Source organism: Athene cunicularia, assembly GCF_003259725.1.
Source record: "Athene cunicularia isolate RWA chromosome Z unlocalized genomic scaffold, athCun1 chrZ_part2, whole genome shotgun sequence".
Classification (NCBI taxonomy): domain Eukaryota; kingdom Metazoa; phylum Chordata; class Aves; order Strigiformes; family Strigidae; genus Athene; species Athene cunicularia.
Genome location: NW_020799143.1, coordinates 17,665,229 through 17,684,509, shown reverse-complemented (window position 1 = coordinate 17,684,509; position 19,281 = coordinate 17,665,229). Strand labels below are relative to the sequence as shown.

Below are 19,281 nucleotides of genomic sequence, written 5' to 3'. Positions count from 1 at the left end.
TCAGAGAAAGTGTAAGAATCCACAAGGTAACAAAGACATGAGTAGCAGCTAATGTATATTTTTCAGGGACAAATTACATCAAATCAGTATAATCTCCCTGTGTTATAAAGAAACAGACCTCACAGATGGAGCAGAAAAAAACCTATGTCATGTATTTTGACTAAAGTTAGAGAGTATCAAAAACTTTGGAGGGTATTCTCACAGATAAATTACTAACTGGTATATTAAAGTTATTATGTGGATACAAAGATGTTTGGCAATTAGTCTTCAAGAGTAAATATTAATTATTCACTATCAAGCTGGAAGCAGGGATTCCATTAGGGTCTCTCCTACATCAGGTGCTACCTGATATTTTAATTTCAAAACTTGGATGATGGAGTAGAGATTAGTTATTAAATATAAAAATTACACTAGGATGTAGAAGGATGAGATAAAAAAGTAAAATGAACACAGAAAGTAATCCTTTCAGCCTCCTTGGCTGGAATATTTTATCCCAGTTCAGCTTCTGCATTATATGACGAGCGTGGACTGGTTTGAAGGACACAAAAAAGAACAAGAAAAATGTTTCAAGAGGTCTGTAAAACATGACATAAGGGGAAAGATTTAAGGAAATTAGGTTGTTTTCTCTGGAAAAAAAAAAAAAAGAAGTCTGCAGAAGGAATATAATAGTCTTTAAAATCGTGTAAGTAGCTGCAGAGAGGAACAAAATGGAATAATCTCCAAATCCTTGCTGAATAGGACAAAAAGTAAATTGCAGCAAGGCATTTCTAGGTAAGATGTTAGGAAACAGTTTCAAACTGCTCTGAAAAGTACTGTGATAAACTATGTAATAAGATGGCAGATTTTCCATTATTAGTGGTTTCTATCTTTTCAAAATATATGTCCACTATTGTACACTGTAATTAATCCTGTCTCAGCACCATGTCCTTCCCAGTTATATTTTCCATCATTCTGCTGAATACACAGCAAAACACAAAGAATGCATCCTTCTGTAGATGACTTCTTAGAAGAAAAATTGCCTTGCTGAGATCCAGACAAAACATCTACAGACGGAAGGAACAATTCACAGGAACAGAGACTAAACTGTGGTGGACAGCTTATGCTAGCAAAGAGCTGCACTTTGGCAACTTGCAGTAACTACTTGCTGAACTGTGTGGCCACTAATCAGTTAATCAGTCCAAGTAGTCTGGAAACTGCTCATCAGCATCCTAGTCTCATTATCATTTGTAATATGTATTATGCATAACCAGAAAAGTCTTTATACTGTAAACAGAAAGAAGTGTCCTGGTTCTCCTGTTAGTTCAGTTCTGAAATGGGAGAAAAAGGTCAATATTGCATTTCCATTTAAACCTGTTCCTACAGTTTTATGTCCTGAGGCAGGTCTCAATCAAGGTCACTTACTAAAGCTGGATCTTGGCTACAGTGAACTTGAAGAGCAAATTAAGGTCAATTTTGGCTGCAGTGCTTGACGAGATGTGTGTATTGAGTAACTCCTGGAGAGCAAAGAAAAGCAACTTTCAGATGAGTGTAAAAATTGCACAGCCTATCACACTTTTTATAAGTACACAGACAGAAATACTAATCATAGATTTCAAAAGAAATCTTCCAAATTTTATATTACACAGTCCAAAATGCAAGAAAAGTGACTATACTTATGGCTATTGTATGCCATTTAAAATAATGTGATTATCTACCTACCTACTATTACTCTATAGTTATATCCACCTTCATTCTTAAAATACACAAGAGTGGGTAAAATGTGGGGATGTTTGAGTAAGTAACATTTCAGCTCAGCACATGGGCCAAAATAAACACTTTTTCTCAACCAAAAGAACTTTAGCCTTTCTCTCTGATGTGCAGTAGTTTCAAAAGTCAGCTACTCTGTACTGTCTATGTTTGGTTAATGGTTGGACTAGATGATCTTCAAGGTCTTTTCCAACCTAGACGATTCTGTGGTTGTGTTTTGTGGCTGTTGTATTGAAAACCATGACTCAAAGGTTTCATCTCACAGATTGCTGAAGGAGAAGAATATGGCCTTCCTCTTTTAACTACAAGCTTTAGACTGAGATGCTAGTAGGATGTAAGAGGCCACATTTCTGCCTCTTCTGAGGAGGAATAGCAGCAGAGGGAATTGAACCCCAAGTAAGAGTCATCTTCTAAACATCAAAACATCTTTGCCCTAAATTTTGCATTTTGGGACCAGTTCACTTTATGATCATTTAAGTTATTGCAGTCAGTGAGAAAAGGGAGGGTATTCTCTCTCCTGAAACACTCTCCTGCTGGCACAATTTCCAGGTTTGTCCCTGGAATACTCCCATAATGAGTATTGGAGTATTTTCTATAGAATAGGACAGCATCCATAGGAGGGCAGGGAGCAACCAACCATAGAAACTTATCAGGTATTCCTGTCTTTAGTTTCTTCAGGTACTGTCCTCAAGGGTGAAAATGGCAGGCCCTAGCTCTCTGTCAAGCCATGTAAAAACAGAAAAAAGGAGGATAAGTTACTTGTGTAGTAGCACTGTCAAAGAATCTTGAGTACCAGCATGGACAGCCGTACTGAGCTTGATCACAGTGTGGGATCAGGACATCCTCGTGGAAGGCAAGAACAGGATACAAGTCTGAGGAGAGAGAAGGATAGTGAAACACACTATCTGAAGGGCTTGTTTCTTGGGTTAAAGTGGTGCAGTTTCAGCATCATTTTATTCTTCATTTTATTCTTAATTCAAGATGCTTTTTTTGCCTTTTTTTTTTTTTGCTAAGCAAAAATTTTCAGCAGTTTTCAGTAAATCAAAAAGAAATATATATATATTAAAAAAAAAAAAACAAAACAAACAACAAGCCAAAACCCTCCAGCACCTCAAAAGAAAATAAAGAAGAAAAAATGCCTAATTACACTGAGAGACTTGTGATTTCTGTCACCTTTGTAACATTAACGTCCCTGTTCTTTTGCCATACTAACTGCAAATGTTCACTAAAGCCTGCTGAGCCAGACCAAATCAATAAGATTTTGCTGATAAATAATAATTAATAATCAGTAAGACCCAAGAGGAGGTGTGTTAGGTGACAGTATCACCTGGCTTTTTGCACTATAGATGTTATTTCAGCTAGGGAGGTGTGCATCCAGTTCTGACTGCCCAGACAGAGTTTCTGCTAACTCAGATGATACCCTAGATGCTGATCTAAGTCAATATAAACAAAAAATGTTTCTATAAATTCATTAACAGCAAAAGGAGGATTAGGGAAAATCTCCCTCCTTTATTGGAGGCAGAGAAACATGGTAACAAAGGCTGAGGAAAAGGCTGAGGAGGTCAATGCCTACTTTGCCTCAGTCTTTGGCAGTGGAACTGACTGTTCCCTGCACACCCAGCCTCAGGAGCTGGGAGATGGGGAGGGGAAGCAGACTGAGGTCAGCACAGCTGAAGAGGAGGTGGTCAGAGACCTGCTGCACCACCTGGATGCACACAAGTCTGTGGGACCGGATGGGTGACACCCAAGGGCGCTGAAAGAGTTGGCAGATGTGCTCGCCAAGCCGCTGTCCATGATTTACCTGAAGTCATGGCTGACTGGGGAGGTCCCATGGGACTGGAGGGTGGCAAATGTGACACCCATCTACACGAGAGGCAGAAAGGAGGATCCAGGGAACTATAGACCTGTCAGTCTGACCTCGGTGCCAGGGAAGGTCATGGAGCAGGTCATCTCGAGTGCCACTACAATGGACATAATGGACATCCAGGGGATCAGGCCCAGTCAGCATGGGGGTATGAAAGGCAGGTCCTGCCTGACAAACCTGATCTTCTACTATGACATGATGACACAACTACTAGATGAGGGAAAGGATGTGGATATTGTCTACCTGGATTTTCAAAAAGCATACGACACAGTCACCCATAGAATTCCCATAGAAAAACTGGCTGCCCATGGCCTGGATGAGCACACAGTCTGCTGGGTCAAGCACTGGCTGGATGGACGGTACCAGAGAGTGGTGGTCAGTGGAGTTAAATCCAGCTGGTGGCCACTCACAAGTGGTGTTCCTCAGGGCTCAGTGGTGGGACCATTTCTGTTCAATATCTTTACTGAGGATCTTGATAAGGACACAGAGTGTGTCATCAGTGAGTTCACAGATGACACCAAGTTAAGCGGGAGTGTGGATCTGCATGACAATAGGGAGGCTCTACAGAGAGAATTGGATAGATTGGATTGGTGGGCCAACAACAACGGGATGAGCTTCAACAAGGCCAAGTGCCAGGTCCTGCACTTGGGCCACAACAACCCCCTGCATGGCTACAGGCTTGGGGAGGTGTGGCTGGAGCTGTCTGAGAGAGAAGGATCTGGGGGTTCTCATTGACAAGCAGCTGAACATGAGCCAGCAGTGTGCCCGGGTGGCCAAGAAAGCCAACGGCATCCTGGCTTGTGTCAGAAAGTGTGACCAGCAGAAGCAGGGAGGTGACAGTCCCCCTGTGCTCTGCACTGGTGAGGCCACTCCTGGAGTGTTGTGTCCAGTTTTGGGCACCTCAATACAAGAGAGATATCGAGGTGCTGGAGCGAGTGCAGAGGAGGGCAACGAAGCTGGTGAAGGGCCTGGAGAACAAATCCTATGAGGAGCGACTGAAGGAGCTGGGACTGTTTAGTGTGAGGAGAAGGCGGAGGGGAGACCTCATCACTCTCTACAACCACCTGAAAGGACATTGTAGAAAGGCTGGTGCTGGTCTCTTCTCACAGGTGATTAGTGACAGAACAAGAGGGAATGGCTTTAAACTGCAACAGAGGAGGTTTAGACTGGACTTTAGGAAAAAAAATTTTTCACAGAAAGAGTGGTCAGAGAGTGTAATAGGCTGCCTAGGGAGGGGGTGGAGTCACCACCCCTGGATGAGTTTAAGGGTTGTTTAGATGAGATGTTGGAGGATATGGTGGTTGGACTCAATGATCCCGAGGGTCTTTTGCAACCTGAATGATTCTATGATTCTATGAATATTGCTCACTATTTCCTGTAGGAGTGTTAAGGGAAGACCAGTATCCAGACCTGAGCATTGCAACCCATCATTGTGCACAAACTGAAAGACACATGAGACCAATTTCTCCTCTTTTTTATGTAGACAAGAAGCAGTGGTTTAACTTGCTGTCTCCTCTGTACTGACAGTTACGACCAGCCTAAAGAATTCTCGCGTTCTTCAAACCAGCAACTGGAAGAAAAGCCAGAACTCTGTGGCTTTTACACAGAGCAGAAATTATGTCCTCTAACAAATATAACAAGACTATAAATCCTGTTCTGTGAGGTGCTGAATGCTGAAGTAATCCTTATCAAAAGTCTCAAGCCCCTCTATGGTTGTTTCACCTTAAGTCTGACACTAAGTACACAGTAGTTGTGAGTAACATGCAGCTGAGAGAGAAAAACTGTATTGAATAAGTTTTCTGCCACGATGACTGAAATGTTCATTCAAATAAATTATTCATCTTTTCTGTGATTTAAATTTGGCTTAAGATTCATTTTCTGGTAGGGCTGCTGTTTGAAAGGCAAAGTAGACAGACAGATGGATTCTGGCCACCACATATCCCAGCCACAGCCATTCACTCTTGCTACAGCCCATGCTCCAGTGTGACACATGGGTTTCTCTGTTTTATGAACTTGATGATGCAATTTGTCTGTCTTGTCTTTTTTTGACTGACCATTTCATTACATTCAGCATGTAGAATGAAAGGAAAAATAAACTAAAAACATAATCCATGCTTTCTACTGGATCAAAAATTAGGCCAGAAAGTAGATATTATTTGAGAAGGAAAAGCAAAACAGTTCTGTGTAAAAACTTGCAAAAAATATAACATAAATGAATGCATGGCTATTCCTGGCTATTTGTTGTAGCAATGTGAGTAAGAATAGCAGTGTTTTGGGGAGGAATCATGGTATAGGTTAGGTCAGTATGACACTGGGTATGGGTATGAAGACCTCTACAACACCTAGGACCTTCTGGGCTCCAGTCAAGGATTGTGCAAAAAGGATTTGTAATGCCAGAGTCAGCCTAGGCTAGGGGAACAGGGAGAAAAAGCACAGAGGAGCGGTGTTAGAGGAGTAATTTTTAATCTTTTAAGCAGATGAGGGAGAAATCTTCACATAGGTAATGTAGTTTGGTAGTTGGCATAATGGTATCAGAGTTCCCATCACTGTGGGATGATCCAAGGGGACAGCATTAATACAACTTTATTGGGGAGGCAACTGGAGGAGAGGAAGTTTGTGCATGTATTTTACAGATTCCACACTGTCTGTGATTTAATGTGAGCCTTTTCAGACAACCCAGAACAGTGTCTGATTGTTCTTTTGTCTGTTTAACTCTGGTTACAGTGGAATTAGGAATATCAAATCATACCAAAGAAACTCATTCAATCATATAAATATAGTGACTACTGATACTCATTTTGTTTCTTTGCAGCTGGCATATATAGGCTACTTGATGCTGTTCAATTATATAGTGTTAGTGAAGATGGATCGTTGGCCATCTACACAGGAATGGATTGTCATCTCGTACATTTTCACTCTGGGAATAGAGAAGATGAGAGAGGTAAAATCACCTCAACAAAGAAAGACAGAGTTAAAAGAAAAATTAGCATTTTTTTTTATTTTAGTATCTGTTTTTATTATTTTTCTCAGGATAATTTTTGATGAACAGGCTTGACATAAATTTTTTTTTTTTTTTTTTTTTTTTCAGAAAAGCAGATGGATTGTTAAAAACACAGCACTAAAAATCTATCTTCCTCCATTCTGAAATCAATAATCTCTCTCTTTCTCCCACAGAATTTCTCTGTTCAGATTTCTGTGTCATGCACATTTAATAGCATTCACAAGTATGGGGCAGTCTTCTGACATATTTTAAAGCTCAGCTATATTCCTTGAAATGTGGCCCAGAAACTGAAGTTTGTTTCAGGGAGAAGAAAAGGAGATGTGCTATAACAGAATGGACATGGTGATAGCATGACAACTGAAAAGCCCATGTTTGAATCCCCATCCCACCCTAACTAGAGTTAGTTCAAAATTTACAGCTGTTCTTTCTGTCCAAGTATCTCATGCAAAGGCTGTAAATAAAACCAGCCATAACTGGGGGAAAACTTAGATCCACATTGAATATTGCAGCATATTTCTAAAAGGATTTCCCCCTTTTTACCTTGAAAATTTTTGCTAATTGTGTCAAGCAATAGCATCCATCTCCCTAAAGATGCTAAAGCAGACACATAGAACAGAGACAGAGCATTTAAGGTGGCACTTAGTCTGTAGGCTGAGTGAAGTTTTGCTGCCATCCCCTGCCCCTCATGGTCTTTCCCACTTGCAGTACTGCTGTGCCCTTTTCACTTGGCCAAACTCGCCTTTATTCCACAATGACACCGGAGGCCAAATTCAGCCCTGATGTGTGTGGGTGCGAGTCCTGTTGACTTCAACTGAAACAGCACATTTGTACCACTGGGCTGAATTTATTACCATCTAAATTTGTATTTTCTGCAGCAAATGCTTTTGAGGACTAGACTAAAAATGGTCTTGCAACAGCTGCTTAGACATCAAAAATTAATTTCAAACACTGTACAGTAAACTCTATATTATTGATAAAAAGAACAGAGGAAAAGACATTACTTGTGTGGCCTATAATGAGTGTACTTCACTAACCAAAAGAAAAAGGAAAACAGTGGCAGTAGCCACAGAAGGACTCTGCAACAATGATGAAGACAAAGAACCACTGGCTCAGTCAGTGGGAGGCTGCCAGCAGGAATTGTGTGTGCCATTTTTGTCTAATCATTCACCCTAAATTGTCCTTTCCACAAAAGTTTATCAAGAACATTTGTCGTAATGGATTTCTAAGCAGATGCTGGTTCATAGAAGATGAGCCTAAAATTCATTCTGAAAATGAATTATAAGAAAATTGTAAGAATGGCATTCATCTTTTTAAGGAACTGTATGAGTCTGCTCAAATGTTCTCAGCCTAAATATAGAAAAGTAAAACAAACAGCTTGTTAACTCACTAAAAGCTAGAAATTATTCATAGAAATCACTTGAGGAATAGTTTCAACAGTAACTCAGGAAAACAATCAGGTGTTCCAAATGATCTTAGACAGACATATAGAATGACAATAAATTCATAAGCTAAGATTAATTATTTTTGTGAATTGTATTCTCAGCTGTGGAACTTAATTTCCAAAACCGGGTCTAAGTAGTAGCTAGTTATCTCTCTGGATTAAATTCCAAATCCAAATCTTTATGGTTATTACTTATTTCTTGACAGTTTGATACACATTTTAGAATAATTTTCTTTAAATCTACAGCTTCTTTAAATGTGAATTTTCTGATGAAATATCTGTATTTCCTCCTCTATTCCAAGACTCTAAGTATGGTTATTAAATTTGAAAAACAGAAGGATATACATATATTTCTTCTGATTTCATGGGGATTTTAGAATGAGTGAGGTTTTCATCCTTTTTAAGTATCTTGCATATAGATACAGGCTAAGAATGGTTGAAATGAAAGATTTCTCAAAAAAAATAGTGTACATAAGATATTTATACGATAGGAATCTATCAATCAGCTTTGCTTTTGGCCTGTGTGACATATATCTGTTTACTATAGATTTCTTAAAGCTTAAATTAAGTCAGCTTAATTCCTTTCCTCTCCATGTCCTCTGTCCTTCAGATACTGATGTCAGAGCCCGGGAAACTGTTACAGAAAGTAAAAGTTTGGCTCCAGGAATACTGGAACGTTACTGATCTCATAGCTATTCTCCTGTTCTCCGTTGGGATGGTACTCCGTCTGCAAGATCTGCCACTCCGGAGCGATGGCCGAGTGATATACTGTGTTAACATCATTTACTGGTATATACGGTTATTAGACATCTTCGGAGTAAACAAGTATCTGGGACCATATGTTATGATGATTGGGAAAATGGTAAGAAATGTTGGTGCACTCCTTCTGTGTTTTGTCAGCACATTCTTGACTCACTGACAGTGTCTTTGGCCAATGACATCACTGCAGATTTATCTGTATTTTTTTTACACATTAGCATTTATATGTAAGCTAGAAATCAGTGCCTTGTTGAATCAAAATCTCAGCATAGACCCCCAGAATCAAGGATTAGACATTCCCTGTTCTGTTAGATAATGTATTGCTTGTCTTTCTCTGAGATCTTTCTTCAACAGCAAAACCATCCATCCTACACCTCTGTGCCTCATTTTCAGAAAATACAAAGGATGCTAATTCTCAACTAGTTGTAAATGAGGGTGGATTGTGAAGGTTAAAAAAAAAAAAAAAAAAGTGTTTTATACCTTAAGACTCTCGAAGAAATGTGTTGTCATAGGTATAATATGTTCAAAACTACAATGGCTATTATTAAGACTAACTTTTCTATACTTTGCTCCAAATCCCTATGTTCTTCCATCTTTCCTGTTCAGGTGTGTCCTTGTGAGATAAGAAGTCCATCTGCATAACTGCAGCCTCTGTTATGTGGCTACATCACATGTACACAACACGGCAGGAGTATGAATAGTTTATGTAATAGTAAATGCATACAGTAGGAACCAAGAGATATTTGCAGACAGATGTATAACTTCTGACTTTTGGGCTTCCTCTTTGTACTTTTCAGTAGAAATGTTGCATTAAAGCAGCATTTTGCTTGTATGAGTTAAAATGGCTGAGTTTACAGATACACACACACATGTCCTTGATATTTTAGTAACTGCACATGTAGCTAATATACATGCTTATGTTTTATATGCAGTTACACCGGCTTTGTTGTGTGAATCATGGCTGTTTCATGCATTCTCAGTTTAAGATTTCTTTTTTAAAAAGTAGAACATAAAACCTTTAAAACTGACATTCAGTAAAAAAAAGTAAACTGAGCATTAACTTTCCTAAATTCAAATATTACTGCTGTCTGATTGCTATATGGACAATAAACAGCAAGTCCAAATAGGCAGTCTCTTGTGTTTGCCTTACCATGGTCCTTAAAGACCCAGCCGCCCTCCTTCCTCGCCATTATAGGAAAATATATGAATGCATGGAGTAAAATCTCTCCTTGGTATTACATTAGTCACAACAAGTTCAGTGATTCCAAGCAGGTATAAAACTGAAATGCAAAATGTCCAGTCAGGCTCCCTATCTAACAGATGACCAGAGAACCATTGCTTATCCCATTAATTTACCAGCTTTCAAGTCCAAACCCACAGTGTGTGTGTTTGAAAAAGAAAGAACAGCTTAGGGAAAAAGAAAAAACAACACACAAAATAAAGTAGTTGAATTATTATGCCCTGCAAATAGGATTGTGAAGTGTGCTACTTTCTTTCAAGGAAGCCAATAGGATGTTGATGGGATGGGTTTTGGAGAGTTCCAGAGTACAGAGGTGTACTTACAGTACTTGCTGGAAGTTGCTGTAAAAGGACAGCAGGACAAGAGAAAGGACCAAAGACCAAAGGGAAAACACTGCATTATCATCTGTTTCTTTCCTGCCACACCTGGACTATGTCCTTCCATCAAGGGATCTGGTGGATTCTGGGACTTACACAATAGTCATTGTACAAAACTACAAAATAACTACCCTCCTACTTTGTTGTATTCTTCACAGGTGCCATGCACAAACAGTTTCAGAGCTGTGGTTCTAGCAGAGGCAGTCTGAAAACCAGTTCAATAATAAACAGATTGGCCATGAATAGCAAACTTCTAGTAGTCAGTGTTATGAGTGGCTGATAGGAACCTAGATTCACCGATAGCATAAACATTGGTTTATTTTTCTCCAGAGGTCAACAAAGAAAGAAAGTGTTTGAAATCAGCAAAATAATATCATTTCCATTCCTTTGTTATTCTCACATGTGTACAACAAAGCAAACTTCACTCCACTTCCTGTGGAAAACAAATACAGGAAAATTACTAGCCTCTGTAGGCTCAGCACCCACCAGAGCATGTTGAATTTAGTGACCAGAATACTCTGACAGTGTGTGCAAGTATTGAAGGAGGAAAGTTCTTTTATTTTGTGCCTTCCTATAATTTGCTTTTCATACCTCATCCAACCTTCCATGCACTCAGCAACTCTGACACATCCACTTTGCCCATACATGCAATGCCCAACTAGCTTGTGTAAGAGAAATTTGCCTTCTATTTTCTGGCCAACTTATTGCCCTGTGTAATGACCAGCCTATTTATATTATGCATAGAGTTCCCTTGGGATTTGCACCTGCTTGCTCCAGGCTGCAGTGGGCTCCCTTGTGTATTTTTGTTTGAATGACATGTCTATTTCCCTCCTTGAGTTCTGTCTTTTTCATTTCATGGTCTTGCAAGTACCATTCAGTACTATGGAGAACATCAAGATGGTTGTACATATTTCTATAGAGTAAACCATCACAGCTACTGAGTTCATCAACCGACCATATTCATCACCTGAGATTTTCACAGAATCATCCAGGTTGGAAAAGACCTTGAAGATCATCCAGTCCAACTATTCACCTAACATTGACAGATCCCAAATACACCATATCCCTCAGCGCTATGTCAACCCGACTCAAACACCTCCAGGGATGGGGACTCCACCACTGCCGTGGGCAGCCCATTCCAATGCCCAACAATGCGTTCTATAAAGAAATGCTTCCTAATATCCAGTCTAAACCTTCCCTGGTGCATCCTGAGGCCATTCCCTCTTGTCCTATCACTTGTTACTTAGTTCAAGAGACTCATCCCCAGCTCTCTGCAATGTCCTTTCAGGGAGCTGTAGAGGGCGATGAGGTCTCCCCTCAGCCTCCTCTTCTCCAGACTAAACACCCCCAGTTCCCTAAGCCGCTCCCCGTACGACCTGTGCTCCAGACCCTGCACCAGCTTCATTGCCCTTCTCTGGACACACTCGAGTCATTCAATGTCCTTTTTGGAGTGAGGGGCCCAAAACTGAACACAGGAATCAAGGGGCGGCCTCACCAGTGCCGAGTACAGGGGTCAGATCCCTTCCCTGTCCCTGCTGGCCACGCTATTGCTGACACAAGCCAGGATGCCATTGGCCTTCTTGGCCCCCTGGGCACACTGCTGGCTCCTGTTCAGCCAGCTGTCAATCAGCACCCCCAGGTCCCTCTCTGACTGGCAGCTCTCCAGCCACTCCTCCCCAAGCCTGTAGCGCTGCTGGGGGTTGTTGTGGCCCAAGAGCAGCCCCCAGCATTTGCCCTTATGGAAACTCCTGCAGTTGGCCTCAGCCCATGGCTCCAGCCTGTCCAGGTCTCTCTGCAGAGCCTCCCTACCCTTGAGCAGATCAACACTCCCACCCAACTTGGGGTCATCTGCAAACTGACTGAGGGTGCACTCGATCCCCTCGTCTAGATCATCAATAAAGATGTTAAACAGGAGTGGCCCCAACAGTGAGCCCTGGGGAACACCACTCGTGACCGGCCACCAACTGGATTTAATTCCGTTCACCACAACTCTCTGGGCCCGGCCATCCAGACAGTTTTTTACCCAGTGAAGCGTGTGCCCATCTAAGCCACGAGCAGCCAGTTTTTCCAGGAGAATGTTTTATCCTGAGCTGTTGTAAATTTTAGACTCAAGAGGAAAAAGATTACTCTTTCCATCTTTACAGTCTTAAGGAACTTTTTCACCTGCCTCTGCATTTTATCCAACAAAATAGCTGCAACTGGTTTTACTTCTGGGCACTGTGAACAAATATTCAAGTGAAATTAAGCAAGGGGCAGGAACAGCCTTGAGCGGTTTAAAAGCAGTGGGCTAAAGCAAAGGTGAAGATAGGAGGAGGAAGCTGAATAGCCAAGTTTATTATTATCTACTAATTTCAGTAACAGAATATGTTTATTATAATATGTTTTTCTAATCTCTGCACAGTGATGGATTTACTCCCCTTTTATTTGGGAATGAAATTAAATCACTGTGGCAAGTCAGGAGCGTAAGAGGTGTATCAGTTCCCTTACTGTGTGGGAATGTCTACATTTTCTTCTCTGCAATTAAAAAAGGGGAAAAGGAGACAGCTTATTTATAAAAGTGCACCAGTTCCTTGTTTTATCACTTTCAAATAGGTAGCTAATGAGTTCTTCAGAATGATTGAAATGGCCATTACCTTGTTAAAATAACAATTGCAATTTGACCCTACAGACCAAAGGGCCTGCTACGGTGCCCATTAGAGTCAGTGGAAACTTGCCCATCTATTTCATTGGATTTCAGACAAACTACTGAGGTTTTAGAAAGATACCCAAGGAGGCAAGAAGACAAAAGCTCATATACAGCTTTTAGAGAATAGCACTGAAAATGTAACTTCTTGGAACATACGGTCAAACCTGTGTGATTCCTGATCAAAACCACTGGAAGCATTTAAGAAATTGTCTTAAATTGCTACCAAATACTCATTATGCTTTTTTGCTTGCACGACATTTTAAAATAGGTATGTTATCATAACATCGTATCATGTTATACATTTCAACCCAAAACAAAGTTTCATCAGAGAAGAAAGGAGGAACCAGATTTTTATCTCCAAATTCCTTCCCTAAAAGCAGTAAGAAATAAATGAAATTATGCATCTTTCCCATTTCAGGATGCTCTCTGAGGTACAGTGATATGGAATTCCTCTTCGATTAGGTTTTCTTGAGATTAATGCTCTGAATAACATAGGAATGTTGGTGATTTACTTGTCTGTTTTTTAATTCAAGGCATTTATTTTCCTCTACCATGTCCCCAGGTTTTTTTCTTTCTTGCCTGCATTTTTTATGGTCCTCAAGACTTTTATTTTCCTCTGCTTTTTTTCACTTGTTCCCAGTGCCTTCTTTCTAGCTCCTTCAGTCTCCCCTACCACATCCCTGCCCTACAGGTGTCTTTCTCCTGCAGCATCTCTCTCAATAACTAAGAGGAAGTCCTTTTCTGTTTGCTCCTCTGTATCCCTCTCTTTTCTCTGTTGATATGTTCCCAGTGCTACTTTGACCTCAGGTCTCTCTCCTTGTGCTTTAAAACTGAATAATCCCTGCAGCAGTGCCAGATCCATCTGCTGCAAATGAGTTCCCTTTTCCACCAGCTCTTGTAATGAGCAACCCTGCTTTTGACCTGCAGCAGGTCCCCCATGGAGTCACCATTTGAGGTGCAGGTTGGTTGCATGCCTGGCTTGCAGGGAAGGCAAGAATGCAGATGATCCCAGAAATGCAGAGACTGAAGGGATTAAAACTCTTAAGATTTAGAGTTTTGTGTTGAGTTTTGGCCAGAGACGAACGTTACATCCAAAGCTGTGTAGTAACAAGCGTTATAACTAAAGACCTATAAGTAAACCTATAACTAAAGGTTTTTAAGGGATCTTACAGAACTCCCATTTTCTTCATATTCATTCTGGGTTATAAAGAATGTCTGCTGTACCTGCTTGATGCCATTGCTCTGCTCTCTGGAGGCTTCTAGCACAACTCCTGTTCTAATCTTCAGCCCCTATTCAGCACCTCCTAGGATTGCTGTCCCACTTTTTCCAGGAACATTTTGGATGGGTAGGCACTGTTTGCAAGCACTAATTAAACGTGCATATTTTAATGAGGCCTTCTACAATGGAGAAGAATAGGGTTGAGTGTCTGTGTTATCTGATTATTTTTTTTTAAATATGGCCTTTGTCAGACTCCCCTCCAGCATCACAGCTGATTGCTAGTCCAGCCAGTGTCATAGCTTTTCTTTCTCACTGATTACCACCATGGTGTCCCTTATGTTGCAGTAACAGGCTGTTCTGCCACCCGTTACTCCTTATGTTAGATGCAGCTTTCATCCTTTGCTCCAAGACAATGACTACCAGCTAATAAAATAATCCATGTCAGCCCTTTTGTTTTGATACACTAGCCACTAGGTGCCTATAAACAGTACACTATCTCGTGACCCCTGCCAAGACCAGGCTGCCGATTCCAGTGAACCTGTATTCTTGTTCAGGCAACAACTGGTGTGACCAGATGTTATCTTGTATTTTCAAGCCTATTCATAGCATTTAAATTGTTCTTAAGAGCAACACTGGCTAAAACCAAGAACACAGTAATACTGCTTCACTTCTTTGAAAATGAAATTTGTTATGTGTAAAACTGAGAATGGCTTTTCAAAATTTGTTTTTGAAAATTCTGTTTCTAAGATTTACAAACTTTTTTTGCAGCATATAATAATAGGAATATGGACAAATAAGTTCCTCTAATTCTTGTCCCTTCTCTCTCTTTCTCTCTCTTTTCCTGTCATTACATTCAGATGATAGACATGATGTACTTTGTCATCATCATGTTGGTGGTTCTGATGAGTTTTGGTGTTGCAAGACAGGCTATTCTCTTCCCCAATGAGGAGCCCTCGTGGAAGCTGGCGAAAAACATTTTTTACATGCCTTATTGGATGATCTATGGGGAAGTGTTTGCAGACCAGATAGACCGTAAGCAAGTTTATGATTCTCATACTCCAAAGTCAGGTATCCAACTTTGATCAGATGATATCCTATTAGATCATGTGTGTGTACTCAATAAATGGCTCAGGATAGAGGAACTCCTTCATCACAGAGAATGGTCACAAAAATATTTTTTCAGCTAATATTGGGGGGTCAGTTTCAGAACATGCTTCTGGCATCACTTCACAATTATTCAACCAGAAATCTGTAATGCTAAATTATCTTGCATATAAAGAAAGTTTTAAATAGTTCCTTTTTACCAGTTGGGTGACAGGGGTACCCTCCCAGGTATCCACCATGAGTTTGTTGGTATATCTGGAACATAAAAAGTCACTTCTTTTTTTCTCATGTATTGGTTTGATTTTAGACCTACATAATTTTTACCTAACTTCATACTGAGCATCAAGTCTAATAATACTGGGTTAGACCTTCACTTCCTGCACTTCATGAAGATCTGATCCAATGTGTTCTCTCTGTTACCTAGTCACTGCCACCACCTTTATGTTAAACCATGTGATGCAATTCTTTGGGGACAGTAGATCCTTTATTAGAATTTTGCTCTATTTATTATTTATTTATTGGAAGGCAAGACTGTGTTTACATCAGTGCAAACAGAACCAAAGCCAGCATTTCATATACTATCTCCTTAGGTTTCATTTGGCTGGTGATCAGGAAAATCCAAGTTTTCTATTTAAATTAAACCTTCTGGTGCCACACAGTGCATTACACCAAAGGAGAGGTGTGGTCATGTGAAATGACACTGTAGATGAGCAAACTAAGAAACACAAACAATATATCTCTAGCAAACACTAACATGCAACTGATGTTCATCGTTCCTACCTAAATATGATTAAGCTTTGGCAGCGTTTAGAAGTGAGTATCTTTTCCAGTGGCAGATGGCATCCATTAAAGCTCTGTTTAGGATATATATATATTTTTTTTTTTAGGATATTCTTATGTAGCACCTTAGGAAAGGTTTAATTTATCTTTTGCTTGTTCAGGATTCACCAATGTTGAATGGAAAAATGATCCTGATTTTTCCTGAACTGGTTAAGGTAATAAATGTATCCATATCACCAATAATCCCTCCGATTTAATGGAGTTTTGGATGGATAGATGTATACCTATCACATGGCAGATATTTCAGCAGTTCATTTAATTTCTTCTTCCTGATTAGCACAGAATCTTTACTGTGGATACAGATGAAACGTCTTTTCATGTTTACTTCCCCACTTTGTTTTCAGAGACAGCATGGCATGCAAGGAGGTAAACAAATATCTAAAATGACAAAGTTCCTCAATGAATTTAGCTTTTTACCTGATTCCTTCATTTTTATCCTTTTTCCTTTCCTTTTTAAAAATTCATTTCATTCCAAAGGCATAACAGCTGGGGGGATAAAACTTCATCTTGCTCCAAAAGAATGATAGAGGGATAAAGGTTTATACCATTAAAGTATGACTTCCTTCTACAAGCGGAATTTTGTCTGTCCCTCTACAAGTGGCCATTTATTGATATTGTACTAAGTAACTATCATAGTGCAACAAACATTGCAATTGGCTGAAAAAAATTTCTTGGTATTTTTTTTAATGAAGTGCTGATTATAGTTTAGAACCCCAAAACCAGAAAAACTAAAGTGTTCTTGAAATGAAGCATGTTTTTTTAGTATGAAAAGAGGGTGGCAGGCTCCACAACTTTGCATGAGGATTTAGGGATAGTCTTGTGTGTTATTCAGATGGCCAGTATTTAAACCTTGCAAAAAGACGCAGTGTGATTACTTCCTAGGCTTAGGAAAAGCAAAATTCCTGATGGTTTCAACTCCAACTATGTTGTTGTTCCGTCTGTGTCAAGGAGACTAGGAGTTGCAGCAAAAGCGGTGATGCCAGAATGAAAAGCAGCACCTAGTTCCTACTTCCTGAGAGACAGATGAAGCAGGCAATTAGAATCTGCCACTCTTTCAGCACAAAATATGTGCAATATGTCATGTCTGTCTGAGGCTCAGTTGTCTCAAAAATGTTACCTCTGAAATAGACTGGGAGTATGAGCAAAAGTTTGGTGATGTTGTTATACAATCAAAATGACCTGATTGGCACCCAAAAGGTTTCACTAGCATACTTACATTTTTTCGCTATTTGGAAATTTGTTGTCATATGTATTTTCCAAGTTGTTCTAAGCTAAATCAGCCACTATATTCATGTTAGAGTACTACAGTGTTTGTACATTCTCAAATAAGATAAACATGTTCTAAAATTACTATGCTACATCTAAACTGTGATTGCTCTTTATGGCTTGGAGCAGATTTTTTTAATTACTATTATTTTAGCAAAACAGAAGTCTTTCTTTGTGGTTTTCTTTCTATTTTCATATTTAATATTGCTACATTATTTGCAAGTTTGCAATTCAGCAAAATTGCTGATCTTGGATGTGCATATACATTTGAGCCACTCTCCTGGAGATTATCCTAGTGTCTGAGAAATGTACAAAAAAAGTATGCTACTCTAGAATTTCTAACTTACTTTTTTTTTTTTTTTTTTTTTTTTTTTTTTCATTTTCTGTTGATTTATGAAGCCTGACACTAAGGCTGACAAATACAATGTCTGGATCCATCTCATCAGCTGGCAGCCTGTCCATCCAGTGGTCTACTCTGGTTTTTATCTCAACATACTGCCCTGTTACAACACTAGCTAAATGCCTTGCTCTAAAATGATGCATGTCATATACATTTACATTTTCTAGCCATATTTTCTATTTTTATTTTTTAAATACATATGTTAACTGGAGTGTGCCTTAGTGTTGTGATGGCATGCAATCTTATCTTCGACTCAAAAGTGGGTACAGAATTATATCCTCTCTTCTGGGAGTATGAATACACTGTTCAATTATGTTGTTTATTATCAGTAATGTACATAAATACTGTATTCCTACAAATTCCTGACTATCAACCAATTGTAAAGGGAGTCAAAAAAAAAAAAAAAAAAGCAGAGTAAATCTTGTAGAACTTTGAGTGTTCAAATTTTCAGGTAAATTCTACAAAAAAAGCAAAACCAGTCTCAGAGTAGTCCCTTCTCAGACTGAGAGTTCATCACAGCCTCATTAGGTGGGGGAGGAAGAGGACCCAGGTCAGGGAACTGGTGATGGTATATGCAACTGTCTCACTTTTAGGCTGCCTTTCCTAATCCATCTGAGCCTTGTGCTACCTGGTAAGGATCCATGGGGCAGCAGCCAGCCACTTACCTGCTTTAGTGAATGCCTGTTGTAAAGAAATCCACAAACAAGTAAAATCTCTCCCTTAGTTCATCTCACTTACTTTGGCACCATTGCAGGCAATTTTAGCCAAAAAATTCACAGGACAGTTGTCACATGCAAAGAACTTTGCTTTCACATTACCAAGCTGTCTGCCCTTCCAGAATACTACTGGTACAGAAGTATATAAGAAATACTGAAGAGGAAAGGATTCTTCAGGGAGCAAGTTTGCTTGGTAAAAAATGTAAATAGATGACATAAATGGCAACTTTAGAAGTGACAGTCACCTGTAGAAAATCATCATCAGACCTCATGTTTTCCTATATTCAGAAGGCAAAGCAATGAGTGCTGTTAGTCAACACAGGTTTGGAGGTTTTGGTCTGGGCTTTTTTTCAGATTTGCCAGGTGTCTCATGTCAGATTTGCATCTGGATTTTGTTTCCAGATGACATTATTTCAAGTGCCATCTGGAATCTGAAGATCAGTCTGAGTTGTGTTTGTTCCCTGTGCCTCCTCCCTTATTTGAAAAACCTACATAGCTTAAAAAAAAAAAAAAAAAATGGGGCCTCCTCTTCCACTTGTATTGGAGGAATGCCAAGTAACCAGAATGCAGTTGTTTCAGAAGATGAAGGATGATTATACACGGATTTTTACTATCCAATGAA

At 39.7% G+C, this 19,281-nt stretch overlaps 1 protein-coding gene across 1 annotated transcript in view; it reads left to right on the top strand.

Moving 5' to 3' along the window:
• The window catches only part of TRPM3 (transient receptor potential cation channel subfamily M member 3), a 324,961-nt gene that overhangs the window by 284,088 nt on the left and 21,592 nt on the right, over nucleotides 1–19,281 (top strand). The window contains exons 20-22 of the mRNA XM_026866467.1: nucleotides 6,423–6,551; nucleotides 8,663–8,914; nucleotides 15,191–15,365. Coding sequence (XP_026722268.1) covers nucleotides 6,423–6,551; nucleotides 8,663–8,914; nucleotides 15,191–15,365 — 556 coding nt within the window. The remainder of the gene's footprint in view (nucleotides 1–6,422; nucleotides 6,552–8,662; nucleotides 8,915–15,190; nucleotides 15,366–19,281) is intronic.